The sequence below is a fragment of the Sander lucioperca genome, chromosome 4 (assembly GCF_008315115.2).
Source record: "Sander lucioperca isolate FBNREF2018 chromosome 4, SLUC_FBN_1.2, whole genome shotgun sequence".
Taxonomy (NCBI): domain Eukaryota; kingdom Metazoa; phylum Chordata; class Actinopteri; order Perciformes; family Percidae; genus Sander; species Sander lucioperca.
Genome location: NC_050176.1, coordinates 5,405,010 through 5,429,453, shown reverse-complemented (window position 1 = coordinate 5,429,453; position 24,444 = coordinate 5,405,010). Strand labels below are relative to the sequence as shown.

The 24,444-nt window shown below is 39.8% G+C and overlaps 1 protein-coding gene across 17 annotated transcripts in view; it reads right to left on the bottom strand.

Annotated features, from left to right (window-relative positions):
* Positions 1-24,444, bottom strand: part of LOC116039680 (potassium voltage-gated channel subfamily KQT member 5-like) — a 181,489-nt gene that overhangs the window by 3,591 nt on the left and 153,454 nt on the right. For 2 of the 17 annotated variants that reach the window (XM_036000728.1, XM_036000731.1), the window contains 8 exons: positions 23,966-24,054; positions 20,424-20,450; positions 17,702-17,758; positions 15,079-15,302; positions 8,541-8,652; positions 6,007-6,138; positions 4,198-4,305; positions 2,376-2,502 (listed from right to left, as the gene is read on the bottom strand). In XM_036000728.1, the coding sequence (XP_035856621.1) occupies positions 2,376-2,502; positions 4,198-4,305; positions 6,007-6,138; positions 8,541-8,652; positions 15,079-15,302; positions 17,702-17,758; positions 20,424-20,450; positions 23,966-24,054 (876 nt within the window). Of the gene's footprint in view, positions 1-2,375; positions 2,503-4,197; positions 4,306-6,006; positions 6,139-8,540; positions 8,653-15,078; positions 15,303-17,701; positions 17,759-20,423; positions 20,451-23,621; positions 23,717-23,965; positions 24,055-24,444 lie in introns of all 17 variants that reach the window. The other 15 variants (XM_036000726.1, XM_036000729.1, XM_036000727.1 and 12 more) reach the window with 9 other exon arrangements.

Genomic DNA, 24,444 nt, shown 5'->3' with positions numbered 1-24,444 from the left:
AATTTGTTGTGAAAGCACCAATAGTGAACCCTACAATATCGCGGCAATATTGACATCAATGTATTTGGTCAAAAATATTGTGATATTTGATTTTCTCCGTATTGCCCAGCTCTACAATGAATGTCCATGAAGAGATTGACATATACAGTATATTAAAAAAACTAACTGGGGGTGTATGAGAAACTCTGTAAGCCATCTAACCAATTTATTAAAGAAAAGGAGACATAGGGGAGCTTTTACAGAGGGGAAATGCGGGACAGGATACCTAAAATTCAAACAAGTGGTGAAGCCCAGAAGGGGAAAGGACTGTGGCATGTCTTGGAGGGTGATAGCAAAGGTGCAACTCTTATTTATTTTTGAATAATGCATATCAACTTTGCTAGAGGTACCATTGTTCTGTGCATAATTATACTGTTATATCATTTCTTTCTTTTTTTTTAAGCTCTTATAGTACAACAGATGTTAAGAGATAAACTGTTGTGGGCTGGGACAAAGTGCCCAAAGCAGTTAAACAAAAGTTGTAATGTACTAAAAAAAAAGCATACGGTTTTGTATATGATTATCACATTTTCTAATTATTCTGGTAGCATAAGAGGTGGGGTTGCACGCAATATATTTTCAATATGGGATCATGGCGCACATTGCAACAGTCTCTCCTTAAAGAGACATTGGTATAGTTATAGTAATTCATAGTTGCACTTGGTTTTACGCACAAAAAAGGGACATTTTAGGTTTTAGGCGGAGTTACATACTACTATTACTTCACAAACAGCTGTAGCATTGTTGCAACTGTGATGTTACCACATTTGTTGCTGTAACACTGAACTATTTCACAGTATTACTTGCAGATAATGTGAAAGTCATGGCGTTTTTCCATTACATGGTACCTGCTCGACTCGCCTCGACTCTCCTAGCCTTTTTTGTTTTTCCATTTTGAAAAAAAGTACCTGGTAGTAGCTAACAGGTACTTTTTTTTAGTATCAACTCCGTCAAGGTTCCAAGCGAGCTGAGGCGATACCAAAAGGTGACGTGAAAACCTGCAGACTACTGATTGGTCGGAGAGAATCGTCACTAATCACTGCGTCATCATTGCTAGCGACGGACCTGAACAAATCTGCCATTTTTAAATAGTTTAGCCAGCTGTGTTTTTTTTTGCTGCCTCCAGCTTCTTTTGAAACAAAATTTGTCTTCTTGCTGTGGCAACAGCCACATGACGAAAACAACAACACACCTTCGATGTTCTGTTCTGTGTGTCGTGTTAGGTTGCGGCAGTTTCCTGCGGCGCCGATATGACCACCAGCCACGCTCGCCTCACGCTACTAACCATGCGTTCGTGGGCATCGGAAAAACATTTTTCCCAGTGAAAACGTCATCATTCACGTCACTTCATGTGGGAATCAGAGGTGGGAAACTGGGGCTAGATTTTGCTAACCGAGTTTCCCAGTTGGTGACGTGTTGTTGACAACTGACGTTTGATGTAGGCGACTTTGGTTCACTGAAAATATTTCAATGACAATAAACTGTTTATTGTGGACAAACGTCTCTGCCAAGAAACATACACAGACATAACATGTTTCAAATTATTCATAAATAGGCCTATGTATAAAAAACACACTTATCCGTGTCCTTTCCCGTTCGTTGTCCTGCAGATAACACAAACACCTGACGATGTGCTGTTTGTATGCTCGCATAAGAAAACAGCAGCAATTCTTTTGTTATTGTGGCCTCCATGTTTTCACACACACCTGATGCTCTAGGCTACGGCTAACAGTTGGTGGCAGTCATGCAACAAGTTGTTATGTCAAACGCCAATATAACAGAAGAAAAAGAACACGCATCCCGACCATGTGAACGCTGACAGTCGGAAAAACAACGTAATCACGGGGGCGGTCCCTGATATTCCCATGTGGCATGAACGCACCATTAATCTGCAATGGAAAATGGAGGACGGGGCACCGCGGCCGAGTCAAGCAGAGTTGGTACTAGCAGTGGTTAAGCGCCAGTTCAGTGGTTCCCAAAGTGGGGGTGCTTCACACACAGTGGGGATGCTAATGTGGATTCATTTTGTTTTGTTTACCTAAGTACGGACACTAGTGTACACTGGTACAACGTGTCCATTGTTTGCTTGTTTCAAACGTTTGTTAAGAAGGAAATGTGAATGTATCAGTAGAACTATATTTTATTCACAATGTGGAATTATCCATATGCCTCTGGTGTAACTAACTTGCTTATTTCTATTCATGAAAACCAGTTACAGGCCACTGCACATCAATAAGAAGAATGGCTCTGTGCCAGAAGCGTGTAGAGTAAATGCATACTGGTTGCTGGTTATTTAACACACAATTAGAAAATAAAACAAGGAGCAGAAAACGGACCTGCCGCTCCACCTTACAGACTCGACCCAGCATGCTCATGTCCTCTAAAATATCTCCATCAGACAGCAGCTTCTCCCGAATCTTCTTATCCAGAGGAATCTGGCCTTTCCCAAGGATCTGGTCCACTCTGGAACACACACACAAACACGCACGCACGCACGCACGCACACACACACACACACACACACACACACACACACACACACACACACACACACACACACACACACACACACACACACACACAGACAAGCACATGCAAAGACAATAAGACATTAATGACAGAAGAAAGTGAAGAAAGTGGAAATCCGCGAGTCAGCCCACAGAGAGGAAGGAAGGTTGAAACTGCAACAGAATTATAGATTACCCCAAGCACAGCTTCTTTTCCAACAAATACAGGCAAATGAGAGGTTAGACTTCCTCACTGGATGAGAAAACATTATCAAACATGTTTCCTGAATGTGTTTCTTGTGTATTAAACAGTTAAGAGGTTGATACTGAATAGTCTTGTATTCCTTTAGTTTTACAGCACACATTCAGTGTCTTTGTCTCATTCAGCTCTTACATAACACTATTCCTGCTCAATCCAGTGAGGTTCAGCAGAATCTGGTTAATACAGTTTCCTTTGTTAATGAACAGGGTTCAATTCAACACAGGGCAGAGATAGAAGCCAAGGCAATGTCATGCAATTATAATGCCACCAACATTTTGGAGAAATAAACTATTAAAGCTTTGACAAGATCTTCCAAAACCAACCTAGACTCCCATCTAAAAGTGTGTCTTTCTTGAATGTGTGTCTTTATACATTTGTGGTTTGCCACTTGATGTGGTCATACCAGACACATGCAATGTCACAAAAAGTGTATTAATTGAGCAAAACATTTGAAATTCCAAGAAATCATGTTTTTTTTGTGATTAGCCAACACTAATGAGGTTTCTATCCAAATGTAGTGCAAATTTGAACAGAACCAAACTCAATATATTGCATTTTTCTTGAGTTTTGTTAGTGGATGACTTCATATTCAGGACAGGAAAAGACAGGAAACTTTGTGAGAAAAGAGCAGTGCACTTCCAGGTCAATCAATTCAAAGAGGAAAGTTGAACTTTGTTTTATAATCCAGATATTTCCGTTTTTCTATTTTTTAACCCTTGAGCCTCACTAGGGATATTTTTGTCTTTTTCATTTTTATTTCTTTGGTCATTTGATTTTCTTTTCATAAACGAGTATTAAAAAACAAAAAACGAGTTAACACTAACACTTTTTTTTATTTATTTTTTATTTTGGTCATCGCTTTTGACCATGAAAAGGAAAAAACGCCTTGTATTTCAATTTTAAATTTTGTTTTTTCAAATGAAAATCAAGCAACAACTTATTTTTTGTTTTTTAATACCCGTTTGTGAAAGGAAAACCAAATGGTCAAATGGACCATTAATGCATATGGTATGATTTTGGGTAAGAGTGTGAATTTTTCCTCAAATTTTGGAAGTTCAACATCAGTTCCTATATTTAAGTCAAAAATAAACTGTGTATTCAAAGTACATTTACACACTCAGACCCAGATGTCCCCAATATAACCCACTAAAACCAAATGTTTTGATCCCACGGCCATTACAGCAAGAAATCATAAATTATATTATATCAGGCAATCAATCTAGAGCCCTGGCATCAAATTTGTAGTTTTTACTATTTTCCACCATATTGAGCCATTTTCTCATATTTGCCCTATGGAGCAAATACATGAGCATACCACCTCCTGAATTGAATGAATGACAAGCAAACTGAACCCATAGGACATGTGAAGGATGGGGGTGTTATTCTGACCCCTGGGTGGAGTTCTTTCTGCCCTGGCTGTAATAGACAGGCAGGGAGGGGGAGGAAAAGGTCTTGGCCCGGCTGCTCAGGGGCTGTGGGCCTACTATCATGTCCAGCCTGTGAGGAAAGTAAAGGGAACACACACACGTAGAGGTACACATGTATAAAAACGCACAGACAAAATCACAAAAATGCAAAGAACAAACACAGACACCCGCATATGCACACACATATACCCATGCATGTATAAGGTATGAGTGCAGGTGCACATATACACACATGCACGCACATACACACCAAGATACAGACATATCAGTTACAGTGTGGGCAGGGCTTTAAATTCACGTTTTGAATCACCAGCCAACATGGTTAGTACATTTTTCAAATTACTAGCCAATCAGATTTTTCACTAGCCATGTTTGGTTTTGTTTTTTTTCCTAATTAACTTTACTTTGATTTCAGCTCCTCTGGTTTGTTTTGCACCATTCTGTTCATCTTCTCGTAATCGATACCACACGCTAGGCACGTAGCCCACGTCACAACATAGTGTTCATGGGAAATGTAGGATTAGTCCTACAAGCAGTGTTGCCAGATAAATATTATGTTTCCAAGCCAAACACAAAAAACGCCCACATTTCTGACTTATTGCATCGTTTCTGCAGCCGGCCGATTCAAACAGACACAGAGTTGTTTGCTTCCTTATCAACCAGCCAAACTGGCTACTAGATTTACAATGTTACCCGCCAAAGGTAATTTTTACCCACATTTGGCGGGTTGGCAGGTGGTAATTTAAAGCCCTGAGTGTGGGCATACATCTCTAGTCTTAAAAATATTTAAAGGTGCCCTGCCACACGTATTTCATTACTTTGTGGAAGTTCTACCATGGACTTTATAATATTTTTTGTGGAAAAAAATGCCTTGGTTACCTTGTTTCAAGCCATTCTAGCGTGGTATAGAAAACCTGCAGGAAGACTCAGCTCGATTTGTGCCAGTTGTCATTAATATTCAACGAACTAAGCTGCTTGACTCTGATTGGCTAAAGGCTAGCCAATGAGAGCCTGGCTATCAGCATCCTTTACCCAGCGCAACTGGGCAAACTCATCAATAGTAATGAGCTCAGGCAATACCACGTCAGACTGACCAGCTTTTGTAATTGGCCTGATTTCTCCGCTTATTTCTTTTCAGTGGCTAGAGCTGACAGAGGAGGTAGCAGTTCATTTTCACATTCACGACATAACACAAACACATATGCACCTAACATGTTTCAAAAAATACAAGTGAAAACGGTTTTGTGTGGCAGGGCACCTTTAAAAAGTCTCACATTTAATATTCTAAAAATAAGGCCTTAAAAGTATTTGAGTTTCGTTTTGATTATTATTAGTATTAAATATCGTTTACAATATCGTCTTACATTTTTTACTTGTCCTATTATAGGATTAAATAAATGCCGTAACGTCATAAAGAAATATTTTGTGGTTTTTTTTTTCAACCCCCACAATTTTTTTTTAATTCACTTTATTTTGTATTTTTGGTTTCATAGTATACAAGCTCTAAATGTGACATTTTTTGTATTCATTTTATGTTATCAGAGTACAAACACAATTCACAAAAATGTTTAATCAAATTCAGGTAACGTTACATGGTAAATACTTTTACTTTTCTCTGGCTTAGAATCCACACTGATACGACCATGAAGTTGGCTTTAAAATTCATCCTAGGTGGTATTAAAAATGTCTTGAAAAGTCTTAAAATGAACTTGAAGAATCCTTGGGGGTACTCTGTTGTCATGCAGTGTGTGTGGCCTGTGGTCATTCCTACCTGGTCTGCAGGCTCTTGATGCGACACAGCATGTCCAGGTGACCGGCAGAGTACTGTTCGATCACATCCTTGACATCATAAGGACGCAGGGTCTCCTTAAACTTCTTTTTGGCTACATGGAACTTCATTATCCTGCACAAACAGCAGAGAAGTTCATATATCATCCACCAGGGGGAGCTCTTATACAGTGAGCTTTTCTCCCTGAATCAGAATCAGAATTAGAATCGGAAAAGGATTTATTGCCAAGTAAGTAGCCCTTACGAGGAATTTGCCTTGGTTGTTGGTTCATACATAAACATATTTAACATTAATATAAAATAAACAAACAATAAATACAGAAACAAATACCACATACTACATATAACTATTTAACATTAGAAAAAAGAGGCTGCACGCACGTATGTATGTATGTATGTGTGTATGTATGAAGCTGAGCTATTTCACATACTCCAGCTAATGAAAACACATCAAGCTGGACATTTGTTTTCCTTGTTTTTTTGTGTGCGTTTCTTCACAACAATGCAAACAGTCAGAACACCTGAACAATCACTACATTGTAAAACATCCAGTGAGGTTGTGGCTGCCTATTTTAGCGGTGTGCATGTAAAACTATCACTCAAAAGAGTATTTGACCGAATGTATGAATTTCTGAGGAGAGAGGAAAGGATCGGCAAGCACAGACAGCAATACAACTGAGCCTGGCTTCAATTTTGAATTTCTCCAAAACATAAAATCTTCAGAATTAATTAAGAAACAATCAATGTTATAAATACATTAGGTATTATCTATTACAGTAGGACTTTAACTCTCAAATGAGCTTCATCAGGACTGTGTGGGTGTGGATTGATAGAGTAATCAAACAGCCTACCAATTATCAGATTTGTTGCTTGATGTAACATAAGCAAAATTGTTCCAACTTTGGAAAAAAAAATTCAGGAAAATGGCAGTGTAACTTGCTAAGATCAATTGAATGGCAACGTTTCGGTACTAGACCTTCATCAGGCAAATAGACACTGAAACCATTTTAATAGGAAGTGGCTGTGGGTCTGCACCAATCACATTCTTCTCATGAAATAAGGCATAAATACATAACATCCGTTTACTACACATGGAGCTGAAAAGAAGTACAACACTTTATATTGTAACAATAATGAACCATCCCAAAGAAATCTCTATATATTAGATGGATGTGGATTTTCTGTACAATGATCTCCACCTGAGGAGTTCAGGTGGAGATCAAACAATCAGTGATTCCACGCCAGCACAGGTGCTTTATAGAAAATAGCATAGGGCGCGGCCGGGCAAGCTGGTGTGTCTTAAAGAAGTATCCACGTACCTGACCTCAGGGGGATCATCCCCCGTACATATGGAATACTGTATGTAACGTGGAGAGATACGATAGAGAATGCCGGATGTCCTTCACCTTCTGCTCTCTTTGTGCTGCATCAAAATCCCTTTGCTACGGGAAACAACAACCAGAATCTCCGAGCTAGCAAACTACACGCTGAAAATGGCATGTTTTGATGAAAATTGGGATCGTGCAACAGTGCAGGCCTGCTTGGTTCTTTCGGGGAATGATTGTAAAGATTTACAAAGAATATGTTTATGGCATTTACTCTCTAACAGGGACGTTTTGGGACCGATTGGTGGGATTGCACATGGCAATACACTGATAGGAGCAAATGACGTTTAACCATGTATCCAGCTAATTTAAATAGCTCATGTTGCTGTATTGTGCAAACAGTTAACTTCATTTAATATTGTGTGTGGCATTTTCTTTTGCAGGGTGCAAATGTTACACCAAAACAAGTCCCTTCCTGAGACTATTTTGTCACTGCGTCCGGAGCTTAGCGCCACCCAAGACAATTGTGATTGGTTTAAAGGAATGCAAACAACCCAAAGCATTTTTTTCTCCATCCCAGAATGTATCTGTGGTGTAGTCAGATGTTACTCTGCAGCCCTGTGGAGATAAGGCTGGCAATGCGAGACTAGGCCAAAATACATGCTCTATCTCTTTACATAGCTTCGCAGTGTTAATGCTCGCACTAACCAGAAAATATATAATTGTCCGGTCACTTTAATCCCCGGAGCACGTTCAATCAGGAGAGCCCCAAGAAGGCAGGGGGTTGCAATCAGCGTTTGTTTGCATGCAAGACAAATCTGGAACTTATAAACAAAATAAGACAAATCAGCTAGTAGTGTGATATGGGAGACAAGCGCTTCTCTCATATGGGAATGCACAGAGCAGGGGTGTTAAAAGAGCAGCGTCGGTTACACAGAGCAGTTGGCGAATTGTGCCGTTAGCTTCACACGCTAACAGCGGAGCTAGCAGCATAAGAAACGCGTATGTAATAGTAGTTCCACATTACATTAATTAATTTGCACGCAAGTTTTATTTATTTTTATACCGTGTATTCTCCGTGTAAATTCATGTACCAAACCGAGACGCCCGTACCGTTTTGGTTCAATACGAATACATGTACCGTTCCACCCCTAATACAGTATTATTTGGAATGAAGGAGGCTTTGACTCACCTGACAGCTCTAATGACAGCCTTGACTGAAGGCACCAAGTCCTCTACCATGATCTCGCAGTGACAGCCTTTCTCATCGAAGCCATCCTCCCCCGCCATATTGGAGTCTGCTGCTGGGGAGAAACATGTTCTATTTGTTTCTTCATTGATAAATTCATCATTCAATTTTATTGATAGTATCAAATCATAACAAGAGTTATCTCAAGACACTTTACACACTATAATTTACAAAGACCCAACAATTCCCCCAAGAGCAAGCATTTAGTGCAACAGTGGTGAGGAAAAACTATCTTTTAGGCAAAAACCTCTGACAGACTACCTTATGTCACCAATGACATTTTACTTGAATGCAAAAAAAAAAAAAAACAGTTTACTGTGAGGCAGGGACTCAGACTGTGCATTTACATGTGATGCATTAGTATGACTACTGTCTGAAAACCCCAACTGACATGCAGTCAGTGATCATATTCCTCCCACACAGCTCCGAAAAAAGCATCTCATTTTATCAGTCTTTCCTGCATGGCTGTACACCAGGGGCATTTTTTATTCTTCCAATGATTCTTTCAATTGCAGAGTATATAATAAGTATCTGGGAACAGTGATTGATAAAAACATGAAGTTTGATGCCAATTGTGAAGTGTTTGTACTTCCTTAGGACATTCAATAGAAATACTTTCAAAGTAGATGATGATGTCTTTATTTTATAAGTCCTTTATGGAATCTGTTCTAACTTTTGCCATGATTGCTTGGTATGGTAACCTGAAAATCAGGGCACTTTAACACTGGCCTGATTGGAGCTGGCATAAATTACTGTCTACAGGTGTTTAGGCCCCACCCTTGCTAATCAGTTGACAAAGCCCCTGGTGGTGATGGCTCTGCATAGGAAAGTCGTTAACCACGGATCACCAACCGCACACTTCACACTATAGGCAGTTGCAGTTTCAAGCAAATCAGTGACAAAGCAACCCTAGCACAGAGCAACACTAGAACAGAGCAACCCTAGCACAGAGTCTAGGAGGCTCCGACAGCTTCGGTGTCACAATGACCACTACAAAAAAATCATTCCTATCACGGGCAATACAACTTTTTAACACTTCATCACTGAGTGTTAGTGAGTGTTGTTAATCTTATCTTATCTTATAAATACTATTTAAGTAGTTGTACATTTTTATTTCCAACTTGTATATACGTTTGTACATTCTTTCCTTAGTATTTTTTTATCTTTATTTTTTAATAGTTGTACTTGTATTCTATACTATTTATTATTGATTGTATGTTCTGTACATGTGCTGTGTGTCTGATATTTTGATGCTGTAGCACTGGAATTTCCCAATTTGGGATTAATAAAAGTCTATCTAATCTATCTAATCCAATCTAACCCTAGTTTGTACCACAATTCTGGGTAAGAAAATGCAGCAAATCCAGCAAAACACACAGCAGAAACAGCAAAGACAAGAGGCAAAGCAACGAAAGCAGCAGAATGAGCGAAAACAGCAAAACAAAAGCAGTCAACTTAATCTAAGGCAGCAGATCCAGTGACAGTGAAGCAGAGAAGCCTTTTAAAGTAAGTACTTATCTTAGATTCTAGCAGTCTAGCAGTAAGTCTCCTCAGAAGTCAAATGCACTTCATCAAAGTCTGATTATTGTGATACTAGGGAACAATCACGTTACAACAATGCATGCAAACATGCTGATTGAATAAGAGTAAAAGACCAATGATGGGAATAACGGCGTTATAAACAACGGCGTTATAAATAACGGCGTTACTTTTTTCAGTAACGAGTAATCTAATTGATTACTCTTCCCATCTTAATAATGCCGTTACCGTTACTGCCAAAAAATGTGGCGCGTTAGTATATTTGAAGCTGTTTTTTTCATCAGACCAACTATCTCTGAGTCTGAGCCGAGAGGCTCAGAGTAGGGATGGGCGTATCGATCCTGTGGTATCGATAGATCGATATACTCACGCTACTCATTTGGCATCGATTTCCTTAAAAAGATATCGATATAAACAAAAAAATAATAATTGGGGGTGTATGCATTACTTTCAGCTGTTTTAGATTACTTACTTAAATGACTATGTGCCGGGACACCCCTGTACCTGACAGCATATTGAGCTGGCCCATGTCACGTGACAGGAGACGAGCGAATGAGCGTCAACGTGCGACACAGCCGACAGCGACACAGCCAAGGGCCTGAAAATGTGTATGTTTTTGTTCATATTTAATTTATTTCATTCATATTTATGTTATTTATTTTACTTTTCATTTTATTATGTATTGACCATAATACATTTTGTATAAATGGTCTGTATTTGTCTTGTGATTTGTCTTAAATGTAATAATATTTTTACTGACAAAAATTGGCAATAAGAAATTAACGGTATCGGTATCGATGAAAATGCAAGAAAAAGTATCGGTATCGTATCGAATCCTAAAAGTGTGGTATCGCCCATCCCTAGCTCAGAGAAGACTTTTTTTTTAACTGCTTTTCCTTGGTTAGTGGGCAGTGCACGACGCAAGCACATAAATGCTGACGATTGGCTGAGGTTGAGTAAAATGTCATGGTAAGCCAATCAGAGGTAGAGTTGGGCGGGTGTTCGAAAGCACGCATAGTCGGACACACAAGAACAACACAAGCAATCAACGAGTCAACGAGAGAGAGACAGATATGGCGTTATGAAATCAAGGAGAGGGTTAACTTTTCCTGCTATAGATTTTCCACCGTGGTCAGAAAGAACAGGGGAGACACTTTGTTTCTCTCACTATGACTCTAGAGTCGCTACTCGCTCCAAAGCTAATCGCCGTCACTCTCTCACTTCTCCCTCTCTCTAACCATAGACTGTATATAAGAATGGACCAACAGATCCCGTTGCTCTGGATGGAGACCAGTGAAGGCCGTTAGAAGCACTTTTCCGGTGATGGCTGAGCGTTACTGCGCAGTCTCCAACTGAGAGAGATGACGTAAATGTGACGTGAGCAACCTGTCTGAAAGTTGTAAGTCTTCTGGTAGCTGTGCCAAGAGAAATCTCAATCATTCCCAATCTTGCAGAGACGGAGAGCGTAGGTATATGTAAGGAGATAACATAGACACAGGCTAATTATTGCTAACTAAAATGCTAGTTAACATTAGTAATTCAACTTAAACAGCTAATGTAAGTCCAAACTGCCTGCGCGCTTCTCCTGTACTATACGGTAATTCCTCTACTATGAGACAGTAAATCGCGTGGTTATGACATGATCGTTAGCCTATTTTTACAAAAACGTCTGCTAAGGAGCCTGTACTACGTGAGGTACAAGGTAATGGAGGCTTTTATATATTGTCGTGTTTCTTTAGAAATAAACAATGGACAAATAGAGTCTTTAAACTCTTCAGATGTAAAGTTATTATAAAGTTATTCGCTGTCAAAGTGGCGTCAAAATGAATGGCAGTCAATGGAATGCTAACGTCGGGTGATCGCTTTGTAGCATCAAAATGGCACCATAGGAGGTTCGCGCTCTGAAGCGAAGCTTACCCCCTTGGCTCTAACACCTACTCCACACACACACACACACACACACACACACACACACACACACACACACACAAACACATGCTGGCTCGACGCACACACCAACGCACAAGTATAAACATCAGGCCACTTACGTTATTTGCACTACAAAGAGTGTATATATTTGTTATTTATTTTTGGTATAGTGCTTAACAAGCATAATTTTTTTTTTGCCCAGTTGTGGTCTGTTGAGGTGTTGTGTTATTTGTATCGATCCACTTTATAAACATACATGGCATTTGATTGGAGGCTGGTCTCACGTTGTCCCACAGCAACATTACAATTTAGATTTGTGTACATTGTTTCTGATAATAATGTATTGTATTAAGTGTCCATTTCATTATAATATTCAGATTTATCATAAATAATTGAACATGCACATGTATTTTAAGTTCCGTTAAAGAGGGGTAGGTGGAAGTGGGGTCACATTTGAGCATTTAAAAATGTACTTGAAAGTAACGCAATAGTTACTTTCTGAAGTAACTAGTTACTTTCATAATTTGTAACTGAATAACTAATTTAATTACTTTTTGGAAGAAGTAACTAGTAACTGTAACTAATTACTTTTTAAAAGTAACTTGCCCAACACTGTAAAAGACTTATAGACTGAAAGAGAAACTGTGTTTGAGCTGCTGTCCGGAATCGCTGACTAGTAGTAAAGAACAGACATCTGATTGATCTGCAGATATATTACTAACAATGTGACAACTTTGTGACACTGCAGCTCTGTTTATGGGCCTCCTATGTTACGACACCCTGAGTGGGTCAGCAAAGGGTTACAGAATCAGAGCCAGGGTTGGGGATCACCAGAGGTCCTACGATACGATAATATCACAATACTTATGTCACGATACAATATTATTGCGATTTTGAACGTATTGCGATATTCTGCAATACACTGCAATGTACCTTTTTTCAAATGATGTCCCCAAACATTTGTTTTATCTACAAAGTAAAAACATACATTTCGTTTGTTCATCTCACTTCAGTTTGATTGCTGCAAATGGGATTGTCAAGCAGACAAACTGACCAACACTGTCATAAAAGTTAAAATTCTCAATTTATATAATAAAAGATCGATACTTGGTGTCCGTGTATCAATACAGTATTGGCTAATACTGTATCGATTTTTTCCCCATAAGAGCTGGACTGTAGAGTTTAACCAAATGCTGTAAAAGGCCTCAAGATTAGTGTCTCTTGATAGATCTGCATGTGCTGAAGTGTGTGTGTGTGTGTGTGTGTGTGTGTGTTACAATGAGTCAAAGCTGTGGTTATTAAGAAGATAATGTGGGACTGGGATAGTGTGTCACCTAATTTGTGATGTGCTCCATCAAACAAAACATAGATTATTAAACTACAGTTTACTTCTTATTTCACCTATAATGAAAATTAAATGTTTCCCAACTTCTAACATCTCAGTTAGCCAACATGTCAGTGACAGTGAATGATCATACGGAGCGGGGCTAACCAGCCAAGCAAATTGGTTTTGGCTAGCTTTGTTATTGATTCCTCTCCACCAGTACGCCTCAGCCAGCTGGCTGGATTTGACACCCCATGTGACACCCCCACCTTCCATCAATTCATCAGTCCACCCACCACAAACACAAACTGGCCACTACCCAGGAGGGCTTGCCAGGCTGACACTGCTAGGCCAAAGGAAGGAAACGCAAACAACCATAAGCATTCCTCCAATCAGCTGAGTGAAATTGTGGGCAAAACCAGTTCTGGGGGGTTGGATGGTCGGCCAATACTCCACCATACATGAAGTGAAACTGGGCTGTTCAGTTATGTCATGCTTGGACTTAAAGGAATAGTTTGACATTTAATTTGCTTTCTTGCTTAGAGTTCGATGAGAAGATATTACTCATTTTTTTTAGTTAAATATGAAGATACACGCTTACTACACAGCTTTTTTGGTCTGTTATTTCTGAATAGCAAACCTTAGCTATGGACACAGTTCTGATCATAGACGCTGGAGGTCCACATACATTAATTCGCAAATGGAAGTTCGGTAAATATAACCTGCTTTGGCAAAAAAAAAATAGCTTTCTGTTCCTTCATCAGGAAGCACCATGGAAGTTTTTTCTAATATTTTTTATATATTTGGAGAGCACGAAACCTTAAATTCAAACTAAACTTGGCTCTGTCCAAAGGTTAAAAAATAGCAATTTATTTTAGACGTTTGACTGAATAAAAAGATGGACAACATGACAGCTCCCAAAAGTGAAGCCAAAACATCTGGATCGCCCCCTGGTGGCTGGCTGCAGTATAGGTCATAAATAGTAAAAGTACATGTCAAATACATTTTTCCCAAAAATGATTTTTGTTATTTTAGGTAGTTCTTATCACACTGAAGTTTGTTCAAGTGTTTCAGTGTTCAAGTGTCAAATTTCTTTCTGATCAGTTTGGTTTTTATTATTTATTTGCTGCTATAAAAAGGGGGTGAAACGTCATGATTGACAGCTGTGATTGACTCGCGATTGGTCGGAAGGCTGTCCTAACCTTAAAGATATAGTAAGTGATGTTAATCCAATACAGTTTCTGTCAAATTCAGCGAATATCTCCTCACGGTCACCTAGCTCTCTATTTTCTGTGTGCGCTGAAAGAAAATCCATAGTTAATACACAGCCCTGGCGTGTAAATGGAAAACAAACAGAAAGGAGTGCACGAGCCACATAACACTATTCCAGCCAATCAACAACAGGTGGCGCCAGTTGATGGTAGGGGGCGAGGAGGGTGTAAGGCAGCATGTGAATGTGCTGGCCAGTAGTTAACTGTCCATGAATCTGGGGGGCGGAGCTTCTGAAGGGGGGGGGGTTGTATTAGTTTGCAGTTGAGTTCAAATATCAACAGTCTTTGCGCAACATCTCTTACTGCACCTTTGACTACTCGAGGTCAATGCCTAACCTCAACCAATCGGGCTTTTTAATAGGGCGGGTCTTGCCAAGAAACCAAGTGGGATCCATAATAACGCGACATAGTCACTCACCATCAGTGGTGGAGCGCGATTGGCTCTTTAGGCGGAGTGAGGGTCTGAAGCGTGTGCGGTCGTTGAAGCTCCAGCTCTTCTGCACCTTGGCAGGGCTGGTGCCCTCTGTCCCGGCATCAGCCACCGGAGAGCGCCGGTCGTTCACCGAAGACGTCTGCCTGTTCTTGATGCTCTGACCTCGAGGGCTTGCCATCCTCACCCGGTCCTTGAAGCTCAACTTCTGACTGTGGAGTGAAATGAGGATGAAGATGGAAAAGAGGGGGGGAGTTGGAGTGGGGAGAAGAGTAAGAAGGGAACGATGTTATGAAGAGGTGGAATGACAATGATAAATGATAAAGACAAGTTAATGATGTAAGGTTTAGGGCAAAACTATAAATGATCCAAGACTTTTGGCATGAATCTGTTTCTACGCAATCTCTTCATATGTCTCCATTCAGAACTGTATCTACTAATATGAGGGTGAGGGGCTGCAAGACAAGATGGAGACTAGCATGCATCGCAGCATTGCAGCAGGTGCTTTACACAAAACGCAAGCTCAGGTTGGGTATCATTCTTCGACTGCGTGGTGTAGTTTGTACCTTGATGCGTTCACATTTTTTAAATTGGACCCCACTGACACTGACTCTCAGTGTCACATAATCATATTAAATGGTTACATGTTGTTACACTTTCATTTATGCTTATATTATATATGTTGCATACCATACCCTACAACAAATCCCCATTCAAAGCTATAGTATTATTTGCACATATGTTCCATGTAAAGTGTCATGAAAGAGTGAGGTTATGGAAGAAAATAGATAAAAATTACTTGTGGTAAGGGAAGGAACAGGACGGTGAAGTGTAAAGAAAGCAAGGGAGTGGCTGATTCTCTGATTGTGCGGCTATATATAATGACTGCATGCAAAGGCGGTGCACAAGCATCAGGCATGGCTCATTTAAAAGTGGTACTGTATTTTGGATTGAACGTGAGTAGTTTGACATAACATATATAGTTTTGTTATTGTCAGCAAATCGAATGAATGGATCAAAACCAAAAATGCGTTAGTCGGTCTTCAACCTTTCTGTGGCACCAGCTCATTGGTTCCTACTAAAGAAGTAAATCTTTTATAACAGAGAGACTCAGTCATTTCCTAAACCAACTCGGCACTACGTTTTGTCAAACAATTCTTAAACAGGAATAAAGGTGATTTTGTAGGGGACTACTTTCAGCTGTGAGTTAATACACATTTGGTGCTCTTGTGACAATTTACATCAGCAGGACAGCTTTTGATTGAGTCAAATTAAACATGTCTATATCCACGACGTTCAACTTCTGGGATTGCTCCGTTGCTGCCGGGAATTCTGCCGGATGTCCTTCTTTTTGGCCAGATGTCCATTACCTTACACTTTCTTTGTGTTGTAATTTTAAACTCCGGTGGATTTATGAGGACTATGGTTAACTGCTCCTCAGATCTCTGCAGGGTAAATCCAGACAGCTAGCTAGACTATCTGTCCAATCTGAGTTTTCTGTTGCACGAATAAAACAACCTTTTAACGTACATGTTTCACCAAAACAAGTTCCTTCCCGAGGCTATTTTGCAGAGGCACCGGGGCTCCGCCCGGCGCTTAGCGCCGCTCAGGATGATTGTGATTGGTTTAAAGACATGCCAATAAACCACAGCACGTTTCTCTCCCATCCCGGAATGCTGTGTGGACTAGCCAGACCTTCCTCCACAGCACTGTGGAGTTACAAACAGTTACAAACAGGCTCTGTAGTGAATAACACGGTAGCGTGCTGATGGATTTGGTGTTTTTTACTGAGCTGGGCAAGAGAATATTTGGTTAAAACCATAAAGTAGACTTGCTTGTAAGGAAAAAATGGGAGTAACAGGCTAAGGCAGTCAACCTAGAGGAAAAACTTCATGGTAATGGAACATGTCAGCCAGTGCAACTGTGTGGCTCACTGATGCGTTTTAAAAGATTAACAACAGATAAACAACAATGGAGCTCTATGACACAGAGGAAGAAGATATATCAGGCATTGGCTACACAGCAATCCTAGTTAGGATCAATACATTGCTGGTTTCGGTCTTCTCATTGGTTTGTTGACAAGAACAAATAAAACATCACCAGACTTATCTTTGATTATGTATATAGAGGAACATGATGTGTTTGAGTGGCCAGAACCGGAGTACCATAGAGTTTAAAGTTTGTATCTGAGATACGGGGAGCACAGTGTGATATGTAGTTGAGGTGTAACACCAGGAGCTGCGTGAAAAAAAAAATGATGGTGGTCTATGACGTATAATTATTTTGATCCCTCCGTAGTCAAGAAAAAGCTTGCAGATGTTCATTAGTTCACAGGATACTGCTACTGACAATGAAACCTGGTACAACTATTGACAGAGAGAATGTAGTTAAAACCAAAATCACAACAGGCAGGAGTAGCACATTGCTCAGGCAAAGATCAAACAAAGGCAGATAGTGTGTTACTGTAAGGCGACGGATGTCTCCCTGCAATATTTAGTTACTCTGTCCTCTCTGAGGCCGCACAGCCTCCTACAGATACCCATGCACCAAGAATTAGTCAGCATTCCCAAATAAAAACGTCATGTAACAGAGGAGCAGAAACGCTGTGTACCTATGTTTCCGAGTGGTACGCCTCCTCAGTAGCTTCTGTTTATTACTAATAATTTTACTAAAGCACCAAGGGGAGATAAACATATGGTGATGTGTTACATGATGCAGGACCAGAGAGAAAGTATTTATCTCTGAATGTTTTGTGAGGTGAAACAGAGCGCACCTTTATTCCCCTTGCCCTTTTTTAATTTAACCATTCGTTCTACTACTTCCTTTTTTCATGCTGCATTACAGTAAGTCAACCTGTAAATGCAATGATCCTTAGTTAGACTAAATGTTTGAAGGCTACGAAGTACAAAGTAATAAAGCAGAGTGTCTGTTGCCGCTTTCATTTGTCGACCACTGACATTTCCAAGCGGCAGAACGGAGGCAATTGAACTTAGTAGGGGAAAATGAACATCTACAGCACCATTTGAAAAAGGCTTCAATTTGGTGACTCACGCACTTCATGTCCCCCCATTTAACTATGTGAATTCAGCTGGGCCATGGCAACAAGTGCCTGAGTCACCAGTGTGAGGCCAGTAACCTTAGACAGACACTTGTGGGTTCACGGAGGGCATAAAGATGCAGAAGTTGGTTGTTTTTTTTCATTCATTTTTTTTGTCCTATAGCTGTGTTTTATTACTGCACTTATGTGATATATTACTTGGAAGATTAATACATTTAATCTAGTTAATAAAAAAAGTAAGGCAGCTCCAGTTGGACTGTACAATGTGGCTTTTCATTTCCTCTCCGGCTCAGCAGTGTAGATGTAAATAGAGTCAGGAGTTTGCAAAGAAAAAAACAAAAGGTGGAGGCTGGAGCTCTCCTGCCTCATTCTTAAGACATGCTAAAGATTGCGTGGGATGGATTCTGCTCTTACCTGTGTCTGCAGGCAATGCTGATTCCCTATGAATTGGTTATTTATTTAATTGATTTTTCACAATCTTTTGCTTCCTCTGCAATGTGGTATAGTTCATATATGACACGTGGCTCAAGGGAAAAACAGTACAACTGGTTGCTCAGGTGGTTTACAGACAAACATTTGCTTAGTGTTTCATAAACACAACATATTACATCACTCAGCCCTCACTGCCCTGCATGCTGTCCTCCCCTTGTGATTCTAAAAATGCATTAGCTAAAAGACTACTGTCAGGATATCATTAGAAAATTTGGTAACATGAAGACAGGCTCCAACAAAGCATACTTTCTAATAAGAGCATAGTAGGTAGCTGAGGCAAAAGGATGGTTAAAAAATAGGGGAAAAAATGTGTGGGCATGCGAGTATGTGTATGGTTGCTTGTATTTGAGACCCTCAGCATGTGCATGTACTGTATGTGTTTTTTGGAGAGAAGAACCAGTGATAAAAAAGAAACATAGATGAGAGCACAAAACGTTAACATAAAACAATGAGTCAGAGTGCGTACAGAGTGCTAGTGTAAAAGTGGCTATTAGAAGGTCTACATTTCATCCCCGCAGACTTTACTCTCTCTGTGACAGTGTAGTTCACACAGAAGTGGAGCAAAAGGAGTATTTAGGTGTATTATGCTTTGTACTGATGATTGTCCTCCATATAGGGCTTGATATCGTTAAAACATTTTTTTTAAACTAGTGGCGATACGATACCTTATAGTTTTTGTACAGATAGCAAAATTGTGTTTTTTTTGAGTCCTTATTTTAAAGTTGCACTTTTCAGTATTTTTATTAAAGGGATACTTTAAGGAACTACTTTTTAATCCAGCTCTGTGCCATCTTTGTGTGGGCAGTGTGTGCAGATGAACAGTGTTTGGCTTCCCTCCGTGGCGCCAGTACACGGCGCTTGGAGCAGCCGAGGTCTGCCGAGATCCAGCGGATTTTAACGAACCTCTGTGAAGGGAATCTAAAACACTGTTCATGTGCACACGATGCCCACACTGCCATGACACAGAGCTGGACTTTAATCAGCAAAACGCAAAAGCAAAACTGTCGCTGAGTCTGTTGCTGTGTGAGTGAGTGATAAAGTTGCACCATTGGTCGGAGTGAGTGATAACTTCGGTTGAGTTGTTTCAAAATGAATCGGCGTGCACAGTCAGCTGGTAAGTCCTCCGCTTTTGTCAGTCAGCTGATTTATTTCCTCAATACACTGTTGATGTTGCTGCCACAGCCGACTTAATACACAAAGTGTGTGTGTTTGTGGTTAAGTTAAAACTCAAATAACAGAAAGGAGTAAACACTATGAAAAAAGGAAAATCATCTTTAAAATAGAACTATCTGAAAGTAGGGCAAGGAAATGATGACAGTGGAACTAGTTTCACGTTCAGTTTCTGGCTGAGATATTAACAGCGGTGCACTGAAGAAAATAGAGAACAAATAAACTGTTTGCTAACACATTTGCTCCAACTTTATAAAGTGTTATGTTGTGTTTACAGAATATTGCACTGCCCCCTAGAGGCCACAAAACCCAATACAGTAGAGGCAGGTTTAAATTACTTAAACATGTTTTTCTACAAAATCCTTTCTTTCGTTTTACAAAAGAAACCAAACTTCTAAATGTTAAGTGTTCTTAAACACAAGCAGCCACACAAGACCTTTGCTCAAATAAAAATTGAAAAAAAATAATAATAATAATAACCAAGGAACTATCCAAAAATTTTAAGAACTTTTTTTTACTCAGTCAGTCCCAGAAAAAGTATTTAAGTTTGATACCCAGCCCTATGGAACATAATGGAAGACCTGGAATGTTCAGTGAAACAGCAGTTACAAACCTTGTGGTCGACTCTCCCTGCTCCTTTCTGGAGTTGAGAAGAAAGCAAAAATATATATATTAGAAAGCATCTTTTCATAATAATTCAGTGTCAATTGTGCTTTAAGGACCATAACAATGCTTTTGCATGTTGCAGCCCATTTATTACAAATCACAAAGACTTTACATTACAGCTAAGCATGTTGCAAACCACACTGCTGTGTATCAGACATTTGAAAGCATTTTCCCATTGGCTTCCATATATTTTCATACAATATAAACATCTATATGCAGACTCTTGAAACTTGATAAAGTAATGTAACAAAGAACATCTAGTCCGAATTGGTTTGGTATTAGCATACTCGTTTTAAGTAGAGTCACTTAGTTACTTACAAGTGGGGCAAAGCTGAAAATGTGTTTAAAAACAATCTGCATAAATGCATGACATGAAACATCATTGGTTTCCTTATTCTACAATTTAAGATCAGTGGCTGTATATGATACATTTAAAATAGTGATTTGAATGCGCTTGATTTAAGAGGCAGCTATGTGGGGATAACCCCACACTCAACACAATGTTACGTGCCCCAAGTGTTGGAAAACAACGATACGCATGCCCAAAGCCTTTGGCAATTAAAGTAAATGGCACAAATGTGATGCTAAGTGGGGCTGATTGCCTGTTGCCCTGCTGCAATTTGATTGGCTATTTGCCCAGTACTGTTGTCGTCATTGGCTTGTGGTTGGCAGAAGATAGTAGTTATTTTAAACAAGATAAAAACTGCGATCACATGAAGTACAGTACAAATTGGAAATTCTGCCTTTTGAAGAAAAACTTGACATTAAACACATCTGTGCCCACCAGCCGAGGGATATTGTTACAGTATAACTAACTTGATGTTCATGGCAATGGATTACAGGACTCAAGCAAGTTTCAAGAGTCTGCTGCTTTTCAGTTACAAGAGTTGTAATTTATTTTTTATTTTGTACAGAAATTGATGGAAATCAATGGATACATAGAGATGTAGGTTAAAGGGAAGAAAATGGTATAGCCTGCATTCAAAAAAATGTTTAGGTGTACATGATTTGCAGTTAAGGAGCTAAAACCTGCAAACACATTGCTGTGGTCCACTAAATCAGCATGATAGAAAGATTACTGAATTAAGGGCTTTGTCAGCGACTGTTGCAGAAGCATTCCAGGGAAATAGACCTTAACAAACAGCAGGCTCACTATACATGCATGTCAATGCAGACTATCCAGGCAAACTAAGGAAGCATTTGCAACAAGAGATTATAGTGACTGAGTGACTGAAGATCTGTTCACTTAATCACTTAAAGCAGTGTCTTTGTAATCAGAGTATGTCTTTTGTACAGTTCAATATGACTCTATAACTACATACTATATGCCTTGCAGATGGTTTCACAATATTTCCAGGCTCCATAGATGGGTTTAGAAAAAAAACTGAATTCCATGCTAAATGCCCTGAACTGTTAAAATTACAAAAAATAATGGTTGGAAAATGTTCAATATCCCACGAAGGACATCGAAAGACATCTAATGCATGGTATACATATCTCATACATGCAGACATTACTAATATAATATCCAGAATAAGCAATGTTATGTGCTCTTAACTTGTGGTTAACTTATTGTAAAGATTAACAAAGAATATGTTTATAGAATTTAACGTTATCTATCTAACAGGGACAGGCTAGCATGTTTGCCCAACGGTTATGGAAAGTTATTTTCAAAGCATGGCCTATCGTCTGCATTAAGCTAGCGAGGGTAACATTAAACACAGAGACTTGGCCTGAAAAATGCTATGGTTTTGGTTGTGTCCTCTCGCGATAATGAAGGACCAGGTAAAAACCCTGCAGTCATGGGGGGTAGCTGTAGCTAACGCCGGGCAAGATAAAGTAATCCATTGTAAACAGATCACCAGAAACATTCATTGGCAATGATAGATGGAAAGCCCTCCTGCAAATGGCAACGTTTTGGGACCGATTGGCGGAATTGCTGAGGACGAAGTACAATGGTAAGAGCAAATGAGGTTTAACCATGTATCCAGCTAATTTAAATAGTTCACGTTACTGTAGTGTGAACAGTTAACTTAATTTAAAATTGTATGTGGCGTTTTCTTTTGTGGGGAATTAGCCTTTCCAGAGCTGGCCTCCCTACGTGCAAATGTTCCACCAGAACAAGTTCCTCCCAGAGACTATTCTGCAGAGCCACCGTCACTGCGACTGGAGCTTAGCGCTGCCCAAAACCATTGTGAATGGTTTAAAGAAATTCAAACAACCCAGAGCCCATGTGTGACATGTTAGCTAGCTAGAGCTGACAGATGTGAATCAATAAGTTTTGGAAATGTGAGGATGAGAGAAACCAGAAACATAATTTCACTGTTTTCCAGCAAGTTGCTGTATCGCTAAATAGTGTAAATAACCTTACGCTATCATGACATCGTGGCAATATGTTGTCTACCCCCATGCTGCATGCACATACTCGACTTGTAAGTTGAAGACCCGTCTATATTGATATATACTGTGTCTGTGTGTATGCACGTATTTTAGATAAGTCAGCTACCAAAGTCACTGACAGACTTACGTATATGCACTGTACCTCTAGATTAGTCAGGGCATTAGTGCTTAGTGGCCACCCAATTTAAAGAGACTGAAGTGCTGCAAATTCAAAAAAGCTTAATTGGCTCATTGAGGCCACAATTGCCATCATAAATAGATACTGAGATAATGCTGAAATTGCTGCCTCAGACCCTCAAAGTAACATCAGTGAAAGTCACTGGCCCATTGAGCACTCAAATGACTTTAGTTAAATACAGAGAGCCTGACTTAGTGCGAGTTCGGTGAAGGGACAAAATGTCATTTATATAATAGCAACAAAAAATTAAAGGTTGTTAAGAGATTTCCTAGAAGTCGGCGTTCTATTAATTCACGCAAGCTATATTCAACCAGTAATGGAGCCTGGAAAGGATCAGTCTTTTTGATGGATGTGAACCAATTTCTCATGAGAAAAATAAAATTTAAAATCAATGCATATATATGTTCAATAGAGAGAGCAACACGGATATGTTAAGCAATAAGACTGAGCACAAAAAAAGTGAAAATCTGAATCATTTTAAAAAGATATATCCACAGCTATACAGAATGAATGGCTTGAGTGGCACAGACACCAAATACAGACACCAGCTGCCATAGTTGTACCTACTTTGTAGGGCTGCAGGTATGCAACGCCTTCAAGTGAGGCTTCCAGGTAGCAATGGAAACCGAGTTCTCATCAGCCGCATAACTACGCCAAACACACTGCATGCAGAATACACAAAACCAGGAAGAAAAAGGTACAAAGAAAAAAAAAAAAAAAAAAGATAAATGGGAAGGATAAAAAAAAGAAGTAAATACAACAAAAACAAGGCAGAGGAGGGAGTCAGAAGGAAGAGGAAGAAGAGGATGAGGAGAATAGAAAAGAAAAAAAATGAAATAGCTGATTAGTGAAAACCAAACAACAGGTATGTCACGTCTGTGGCTGGGCGGAGGTCAGGCATGGATACATGCCTGTGGGAAGGCAGGAGGCTCTCATAGTGCCGCCAAGTGGCGTCCAGGTAGGGCTTGGTGCTGTCGGTGGAGTAATAACGCCACGCAGCCTGGTACAACATTGGGACGGACAGGGTGAAGAGAAGGAATAGACAAGAGGAGGTGGAAGTCAGGAAAGGAGGGGGGGGGGGGAATTGGGGTGGGGAGAAATGGAGAAGCATGTGGGAGGAAGGAGGGTGAGAGAGCAAAGAACGAGAAGGAAGTGTACAGAAAAATATATGAGGAGGACAACGTGAGGTCAGCGCCGATAAAAGTCAGGGTCAAACAAAAGGTGTGTGTGAAGATCAGGCTGGAAGAGAAGGAAATGTGTGAAGCAGACAAGAGGGGGATGGCAAGAATGGGTTTGCCCAAATGGTGTTTCTGGGCTTAAACTATAGACTGTAAAAATGGTGGACGTAGCACCCGTGACGATTAGCGTTTAGTAGCGATTTTTGACGAGA